Raw genomic sequence first — 9839 nt, 5'->3', positions numbered from 1 at the left:
TGGACTGAAGAGTCGGAATAGAGTAATTTCATACTCTTAACCGTGAAACGTCGTATCCAATTAACTAAAGGCAGGTTTGTTTTTGCTTTTCCCTTCGGTTTTTTGTTCTATGTGTGCCATAAATATCGCCATCCGTTTAGAGAAAAAATTTGTAGTTTAGAATCAGTAGTTCTTTGACTGCTATTTCTAAATTTTCAGTATGTTGGAGAAGCAACTCAATGCTAATCCCTGTATATTTATATATATATATATATATATATATATATACATATATATACTGACACGCATACGCACACATATACATATATCATAATGTATGCATTGTAAGGTGTGGGAACAATATAAGTTGTTCGCAAACAGTGGCTATGTTATCGATGGCTGCAGAATAATAACACTTTGACATTGTCTATGGTTTTCAATTTTTGTTATACTGAGTTTCCAATATGTTGCTCATGTTGCACAAAAATCCTGCATACATTTAAATACATTAAATGTAGCTAGATTTAAGTAAGCACCACTTACGTATTAAGTATACATAAGCGTAATTAGATATTTTCATGCGACTACATCGAAACATATACACATATATACATTTTACTCAGAGTTTCACGTTCCCGTTCGTCGGGCAGTTGTGATACAGTATCACAACTGCCCGATTAACGGGAACGTGAAACTCTGAGTAACACCTTTTTTGTGAAGTTTTTGCAGTTTTAACAAAAAAGCATGTTGCTCTACCTTCAGTATTCGAGTACTATTTTTTTCAACCTTGTTTTGCATTTATGTGCTTACTTGTGGGTGTGTAGGTGTGTGTTTGCGTATATATATTGTACACACACACACACACACACAAACACTTACACACACACACAAATACACACACACACATACACACACACAAACACTTACACAGAAACACTTACACGCACACATTTATACATACATATAGTTGAATGTCCATTTGCTTGTATTCATCTACATATTCATACAAATGTGTACATGTATTCACATATGTATAACAGCTCACACGCATACATTTAGTACATATAATGGATTCACACACTCACATACATGTAATTACGCACACACGTACGAGTAATTAATGAGGTCCCTTATTCTTGGAATGACTCTTTCTCTACCACGAATGGTAACGGGTGCAATTTTATTGCAGTAGAGCAGGGATTTTCACACAGAACAGTTTCTTGGTACCCTCCACGACGGACCATTCCACTATCAGACGTAGCTGTCAAAGAGAGAGAAAAAAACCCAAATTATTTCGTTATGGTTAAAAGCACCGGCTAGGAGAAATTTTGAATGAAATTACTTTCAGTATTTGATATTTCGTTCTAAATAAAAATCTAACCAAGATCGAATTTATCTGATGTCAGTTGGTTGAATTTTAAAGTAAGTAGCAGGTATATATTGAGGACAGTTGATCTGTGTCCCGTTGTTCTAATGTTAAAAACCACACACACCTATATATGTATGTATTCATGCTCTCTTCAATTTTTATTCATTTGAAGCCTCCCTGTAAAAGAAGTTGTTGGTCTCTAACAAAAATACAAAACTCCATCGTTGGAATGTATCAGGTCATCCCATAAGTTTTGTCCGAATTTTTAATAAAGAAAACAAGTGGTCAAATGTTATATTTAATTGAAATTTAATCATCAATGTACTTTCCCTGATTATCTATGACTTTCTTCCATCTATTTACAAGCTTTTTAATCCACTTATATGACCTATGCAAAGGGATTTAAAAAAGCAGCGGCAGAAAAGATAGATTAGCCGGAAAAAAGGAAAGCTCCAACAGCTAGTAACCCTATAAGAAAGCCCATGTGATTCTCACCATACAATACTGCTCTCGCATCTAAGACGTTGTTGTTGCTGTTGTTACGTACCAAGATGTCATAAACTGCATAAAAATACCAACCATTTGTTTGGCATAAAGTCTCTTGCTGGCACTCTTCAACTCCTGCATCAAAGACGTGTCGTCTGTTTCATTGTTGTCTTTTCTACCATCACCAGAGTGGCTCCTGGTCCCCAAAACTGGTTGATTTCAGTTGTGGTCCACTCGATTCACTCATCTTCCTTCCTCACCTTACTCTTATTGTGTCTTCCACTGTTACCAGAATCCTTTCTGGTCACTTACACTCATTCTTTCTTACCCAGTAGCATCAGTCCCCTAAAATTCGTATCCAAACGCTCAAGTTTTTTTTTTACCTCTCAAACTTTAACTTGCAGTTATCTAATTTAAAACCACCCTAAAAAAACACCTTTTTAACGGAGCCTTGCAAGTATTCGGGTCAGGTCAATCATCAGCAGATGATAACATCATTTCCTCCACTAGTCTCGGGTGCTGTGCATGACCCTAAAACGGATCTCTGGTGCTGTCTTCTCTGGTCTGTCTACACACTTTAAAAAAGCAGTCAAACAAGTCAAACAAGTTGAGATATGTGAGTGCCGCGCGTGTGTGTGGATAGCATACACGTGCACACACACACACACGCACATGCACACGCACACGCACATGCACACACACACACACACACACACACACACACACACACACACACACACACAAACACTTTCTATTTCTGTCTCTCTCTTCTTCTCTCTCTTTGTCTCCCTTCCTCTCTCTATTTGTCTAAAAGAAAACACAAAAACAAAAAGAGAACATTTTTGATTCTTACCTTAGGGAAAATTGCAGAAATAGGAATGACCGACTTGTAGGTGTACTTAACACCTTGTTTTAGAGGACAAGTGAGACCCTTGCCGGAGCAGGCATTAGGGCTTGTTGTTGGGAAGGGCACATGCATACCGCTGATGATTCCAAAGACACTGTCTAGAGCGGTATGGACATCAGAATCTAGAACCAAAATAGCAGAATAATTTCTTTACTTTATGAAAATTCAACAGAATATTTCAGAAGTGTAAATTTTTCAATATTTCCAAGACATAGTAGCAAATTCCTCTCATAAGCACAGCGCTACCATCTTAAAACGAAAAAAACAGACATTAACCCCAAAACATATGAAACAATATAGGCTTCAAATAACTATTCATTTACAGTGGTTTTATAAGTTCCGTGGCCCCTTTTACGAGAAATGAAATCGACCAGGGTTCCTCTCTATGTCTTTTGTAACAGAATGGGATTTAAATTTGAATTTCCAACAGCAACTGGAACAGAATTTTGGTATTTCCTGCTGGAAAATACTGAAGCAAGGTCATGGTCGGAATGTCTTTGAGTGATAGGTATTCGATGCGACCAAACAAGAAACACCACCACCACCACCGCCGCTGCTATTACTACCATCATTACCATCACCATCACCATCATATACATCAACACTACAACATGGCGATGAGTGATATCCTACTGTGCAGTTTCCTGATTCTTTAGCACGGCATATTCAAGAAGGAAGGAGATAAGGGGTCGCCAGTATTACCACCACCACCACTGACAACAACAATAAAAGCAACAACAATAACAACAACAATAACAACAACAACAACAACAACAGCTGCTACATTAAACAACAACGATACAACATGAATAATGAAGCAGAAACAACCAGAGAGAACCTACTGAGAGTAAAGTCGATTTCAATTGTTACTTGTCCACCCCTGGGTAAAATACACGGTGAACTGTCGCAATTGGAGACGCGGACATCGCTGACGGTGCCAAGCTCTGATTCTGAAATTGAAAACGCAGATTCAATAATATTTCACTTTTAAAAGTTATTTCTACCAATTTTTTTTTTATAGAAATTAGAGTCAGCAATGAAAGTTACGACGTTACGTACACGAATACGTTTATATAAACAATGCGATCTTAGATAGAAAAATTGGTTATAGGCATATATGCATATTTAAGGAATTCTTGCTCTTTCTTCAGATTGTTCCAAAAATTCTGAGTCCATTCTCATTTTGGTGTACATGGTCGATATTTCCGATGCTTTCAATCATCTCAGTTTACAGATGCAGGCTGGTGGCGTCAACATCCTCGCGGCAGAAGAAAACCTGAAGGCGTTTAAAAAAAAAGCTACTTTTATGGAAACGACGAACAGAGAATGATAGCTTCACAAACTTTCCCCTGCTGGACGATTGTGTAAGTAAGATCGAAGGCATGTCTGGAATTGGAGACATTTCTGTACCTAGGAAGCTGAAGGAAGCAACTGCCATGCAAAGTCTCTCGACGGATACTTCTCCACCAGACGATCATATCCAACATGGCTGAGACCGCGATTCACGTTTAGTGTTGCCACAGCAGATGTCAACGGTGGATACCTCGACGAAATCATTGAACTTCAGCAGAGCCAGCTTCAACGGCAACTCTCCAGAACAACAACATTCTCAACGTTTTGGTGTCACCAAATCATACCATAACCTCATATTGCTAAGAAAGCCCTTGAAATACTCACACCATTTCTTACAACGTATCTTTGCGAGTAATCCTTTTCTAGGATGGTAGACATGAAAACTAAGAAAAGGAACTGACTTTGTTGCTAAAACGATATGAGAGTGACTCTCGCCAAAGGAAAGTCGCGCATTTCTGAACTTGTATCTAAAAGGCAACAGCAAAAGTCACATTTATTTGCAGTAAATATTCATTGAGTGATGTTTTTGTGTTAAATTCATATTTTCTTGGTTTTGTTCTTAGAACACAATGATTCTGATGCATGGTTCATTTTGTGCACTAATAAAATATATATATCTTATTTTTCCAATTACGAAGGGTTTCGGTGAATGCACTGATGAAGCTTGCAGGGTTCAGTACCTCCAATAAGGTTAAGAACCACTGCACCAAAGGATCCAGAGAAACTGGCCCAATGAAAATATGGCTTGGAAAGGAACTTTCATCCTTTTTGATACACACACGCACAAACACACACGCGAGCATGCACAAGTTTTCAGTTTCCGTGTGCCAAATTCCCTCACAAAACGTTAGTTCGTAAGCCCTGGGCTATCGTTAAATGTAAGTAAATAAAACACTTGACCAAGAGTCTGCGCAAAGTCATGTGGATACAAAGCGGACTTCTAAACAGCAGAGCCACATCTGCGCAATAAGCATAAAAAACTAGGTCGCATATTAACTGTCAACACATACACACACACACACACATGATGTGTGTGTGTGTAATGTTTCTGTAGAAAGGAAATCATTTTTTACGATGGGTAGGGGCGGGAGCGGAAACAATCAGGTTTTGTTCAATATTGTACAAATATAACAAAAACAGTAAATTTGTCAATGAATGATGGTTTCCTGGGAATTTTCTTTCATTTAGCTTTCTTTTTCCCTGTTTTATTCAGATTTTTTTTTCCTGGGAAGTATTTTTCACTTTTCCTGGATTTATTTTGGAAGAAATCATACTTCTATTTCAAGGAGTTCCAGCGACCGCTTAAGAGTCCCATTGTGGACACACACTCCATCTCTCTCTCTCTCTCACTCTCTGTCTGTCTGTCTCTCTCTCTCTCTCTCTCTCCCTCTCTCTTTCTCTTTCTTTATTTTACGTATATGTGTGTGTCTATGTATGTATGCAAATAATATATATTTGTGTTATACGCATGTGTGTTTGTGTGTGTGTGTGTACCTGTGTGTGTGTGTGTCTGTGTGTGTGTGTCTGTGTGTGTGTGTTTGTGTGTCTGTGTTTGTTCCCCACCATCGCTTGACAACCGATGTTGGCGTGTCTACGTTCCCGTAATCTAGCGGTTCGGCAAAAGAACTAGGTTTACAAAAGAATAAGTCCTGGGGTTGATTTGTTCGACTAAAAGCGGTGCTCCAGTATGACCGCAGTCAAATGACTGAAACAAATAAAAGAATAAAAAAAAGAAAGAAAACAGAAAATCCTGAATAACTTACGGCAAGCTAGGTATGGCGAAGCACTAACGACGAAAGCGAATGCGAGGAAGAAAAGAGGTGTGAAGTAGAGGCTGTTATTCATGGTCGAAGGAGACAAGCTAAGGCTTGCAGAGAGGTTTTGGTTGAAAATTTCGATATGACTTGTAGTGTACGGATAAGAGATATATAAGGCAAAAATGGTGGATATTTACTGAAGTTACGTGTGGTTTGATTGGTGGCAGCTTCTTGGGAGATAGCGCGATATATTAGAACGAGGCGGGAGAAGAGCCATGTGTATTTGTTATCAGTGGTAGGTGTGTGTGCGCTTGTATGTATGTGTATGACTTCGTGTGTATGCGTATCGGTGTGTATGCGTGTGTATGTGTGTGTGTTTATGTGTATGTTCTTGTGTGTATGTGTTTTCCGTGTAGGTGTGTGTGTGTGTGTGTGTGTGTTTGTATGTATGCGTATTTTCTCGTGTGTGTGTGCGTTTGTGTTTCTATGTATGTGTATGCTATTGTTTGTATGTGTGTGTGTGCTTCTATGTATGTGTATGTTCTTGTTTGTATGTGTGTGTGTGTGTGTGTGTGTTTGTATGTGTGTGTGTGTGTTTGTGTGCGTTTGTACTTGTGTCCATGCAGATGTTTATGTGTTTATGAATGGCGAGGAAACCGATCGAATGTTCGAACAGTGAAACACGCGCATTTTTTGTTTCTATATCTTTTACCGTTTACTTGTTTCAGCTGTTAGACTGCGGCCATGCTGGGTCACCTCCTTGAAGGACTTTAGTCAAATAAATTGAACCCTGTACATTTTTTTATTCAACGCTTACTACTTATCCTATCGGTCTCTTTTGCCGAACCTCTAAGTTACAGGGACATAAACAAAACGACACCGGCTGTAAAGCGATGGTCAGAGACGAACACATGTGGAGGCGCAATGGCCCAGTGGTTAGAGCAGCGGACTCGCGGTCGTAGGATCGCTGTTTCGATTACCCGGGCGTTGTGAGTGTTTATTGAGTGAAAACACCTAAAGCTCTACGAGTCTCCGGTAGGGAGTGGTGGCGAACCCTGCTGTACTCTTTCACCACAACTTTCTCTCACTCTTACTTCCTGCTTCTGTTGTACCTGTATTTCACACTCTGTGTATTTCAAACTCTGTGTCACGCTGTATTTCCCCCGAGAACTACGTTAAGGGTACACGTGTCTGTGGAGTGCTCAGCCACTTTCCCGTTAATTTCATGAGCAGGCTGTTCCGTTGATCGGATCAACTGGAACCCTCGTCGTCGTAACCGACGGAGTGCCGCGATATATACATACATACAAACATACATTTGCTTTGTAAATCAAAATATAGATAGCGAATACACCGGCTAAAATCATTTGTATATCAATAATTAAATATATAAAAAGAAATGATTTTCAATTAATTATAGAAATATTTTTTTTAATTAAATGGTTTATATTTTATTCTTAGCAAGCCACAATTTACATCTTTTCCTCCAGTTAAATTTATATACAAATGTGTATTGTTGGTTTAACGAATGACCGCGAGTGAAGCTTCAAAATACATGAAATATTGTAGCATAAAGGCAGAATAATATCTGCCTTTTCGCTCATTGTTATTCTTATCATTAAAAGAGTGAGAAATGTGTGCTTTTCAGTTCGATTCTTTGCCTTTGGTGAATGAGTCACATTTTTATTTTGTTTGTGTGTATAAAAAAGTAATTAAAAAAAGTAATAATGAATATGCACAGTACACGAGCTCTCTCTCGTGCGGGCGCATACACACACACACACACTTACAGAGGCGAATGGGTGTTGTACAAACGGCTGAAATAGAACTCCATACACATCGCAGAGTATGTACCTATGATCTATTGGCTTTGAAGCTGCATAATTGATTGAAGTACACTGGCACGAAACTGTGAGCCTTTGAGCCGCATACGTGACTTCAAAAATAATAAATCATACATACATGTACGTGCTTACATACACACACACATACATACATACATACATGCATGCACACACACGCACACACACACTCACACACGCACACACGGAGGAAGGTTATGCCAAAAGCAAAGTAGAAATAGGCATAAGTTTTTTTAACAAACATAGGTCGCTTAAAATGCATATGTTAGTACAATAACTTTTCTCTATACAAAGCTTTTTACGCCATAAGCGATGCACTGACGCCATCGTTAAACCCAACTCTCGGCTTCTCTTTGCAAAAATCCGGGTAAGAATCTCCACTTTGTCTGTGCCACCAAATCGATGTCCCGAAATCTCTCCTCCATTGATCCAAACAGGTGGAAGTTGAAAGGAACCAGATCTTGGTTGTTTGGTGGTTAGGGACCAATCAAGAAGAATGGCATCCTTGTCATCCCCAAAACAATCTCTATGTCTTTCTGTGCCGATCGCTGGTTCTTGAACTTCTTAGGCCTTGGAGAAAAGGTGAGACGCTCTTCCATATATGAACTTTCGTTTCCGGATCAAAAAGATGCTGCCACAGTTCATCCGCTGTGACTAGAAGGAAAAGAAACGTGGTGTCTTCGGTAGTTTCCGCGCTTCCAGCAGATCAGAGTAGACATCCCCACTTTTCTTCAAATCGGTTATTAACTACTCGAGTAGTCCCTTTGTACACAGTTTACCAAACCCAAAGTATTCTACCATCTTCCGTAATGCATTGTAAGCACGATTCAGTTACGTGGCAAGCTCATAGATCGTGACTCTTCTATCTTGTGCGAGTCACTTCTTTCACTTTCAGGGTTCGTTTTAGGGGTCGCAGTTGATGGTCACCATCGTTTGTCTTCAATACTGGTTTCCCCTTCTTTAGACTTCATCCATCGGTTCACATTGTTCTTGTAAATGATGTCATCTCACTAAAAAACCTGCAGCAACCTTCTCCATCAAAACCTCAGTGACAGCGTGTTGTTTCTGCTTGGAATCCCTTATTTTCCTGTAATGAAGAACGGGACGAAGAGTTTCAATAGAGAAGGAGGTATTCTATCAACATATGCAATTTTAGCGATCTGTGTCAGTTAATAATAAAAGAAATTGTACCAGTTTTTGCATTCCTGTACAACCCTCGCGTGCGTGTGTGCGTGCGTGTGTATGCACATATGCATACTTATAACGCCGCATACTTACATGTATATATATATGTGCACCTGTACACATACACACACACACAAACACACACACACATACACACACAGATATATATAGTTGTGTGTGTGTTGTGTCGTACACGTATGCATACCCAGATGCCAACTCGATATAAGCAAACAGAAACGTCATCACACACACAAGGAATCTTTTATCAAGTAATACGCCCTACCTTTGACAAATACATCTGCAACAACAACAACAACAACAACAATAAAAACAACATCGATATTCAACTCTCGTGACAATTCGTTTTATCGGATTTAATCTGATATACTTTTGTTCTCATGAATGTATGTACATTTCATAGAAACTAGATAAACATAACCTGTCAGCGACCTTGCGTGGGTTTCAACCACCCCGTGCAATGGCCAATTCGGACTTCCTCAACTCATCTTACCCTTCATTAAACATAGCCCCAGCTTACTGCAAACACACCTCAATAATGCGACCAGCCTATGGGGGTCACGCAGGACGCACGCAATTCGTGACGCCACTCGAACAGTTACAGCTTTAAGCGCGTCGAAGTGCCTACTACCATGTGAAAAGCTAAATTTGTAGCTAGTAGCGAAATAGTTCGATGATAAGGGTTTTGATTAGGGTTAGAGCCGGCCCTGGGGTTGCTGGCGCCTTGGGCAAACTGAACTTTGGCGTGTACGAGCTGACGGTCATGAAAGCTTCCTTGTCTCTGTCATGCCCCGTAGCACATGGCGCCCCGTAACACATGGTGCTCCATAGTACATGGTGCCCTGTAGCACATGCCGCCCTCCCCCCTCGCCGGGCAACCTTTGAACTCAGAACGTAAAGACAGACGAGATACCGCTAAGCAT

At 39.7% G+C, this 9839-nt stretch overlaps 1 protein-coding gene across 1 annotated transcript; it reads right to left on the bottom strand.

The window, feature by feature from the left end:
- Positions 1 to 419: 419 nt before the first annotated feature.
- Positions 420 to 6035, bottom strand: LOC106884063 (ecdysteroid-regulated 16 kDa protein). Its single transcript, XM_014935279.3, has 4 exons — positions 5858 to 6035; positions 3584 to 3691; positions 2688 to 2863; positions 420 to 1240 (listed from the first exon to the last, which is right to left on the bottom strand). The coding sequence occupies exons 1-4, from the start codon at positions 5937 to 5939 to the stop codon at positions 1160 to 1162; spliced, it is 447 nt and encodes a 148-aa protein (XP_014790765.1). The 5' UTR covers positions 5940 to 6035; the 3' UTR covers positions 420 to 1159.
- Between the last annotated feature and the right edge of the window lie 3804 nt (positions 6036 to 9839).

Source organism: Octopus bimaculoides, chromosome 11 (assembly GCF_046866305.1).
Source record: "Octopus bimaculoides isolate indiv1 chromosome 11, ASM4686630v1, whole genome shotgun sequence".
NCBI lineage: Eukaryota > Metazoa > Mollusca > Cephalopoda > Octopoda > Octopodidae > Octopus > Octopus bimaculoides.
Note: the sequence above shows the minus strand (reverse complement) of the source record. Positions and strands in the feature narration are given on the sequence as shown.

Excerpts from the sequence above, each read along its gene's own strand:
- LOC106884063 (XM_014935279.3), bottom strand. The coding sequence starts at position 5,939 with ATGAATAACAGCCTCTACTTCACACCTCTTTTCTTCCTCGCATTCGCT. Across the intron at positions 2,864-3,583 it reads TGAAATCGACTTTACTCTCA|ATTCTGATGTCCATACCGCT; the intron begins GTAGGTTCTCTC and ends TTTTGGTTCTAG. Across the intron at positions 1,241-2,687 it reads TTTCTGCAATTTTCCCTAAG|CTACGTCTGATAGTGGAATG; the intron begins GTAAGAATCAAA and ends TCTCTTTGACAG.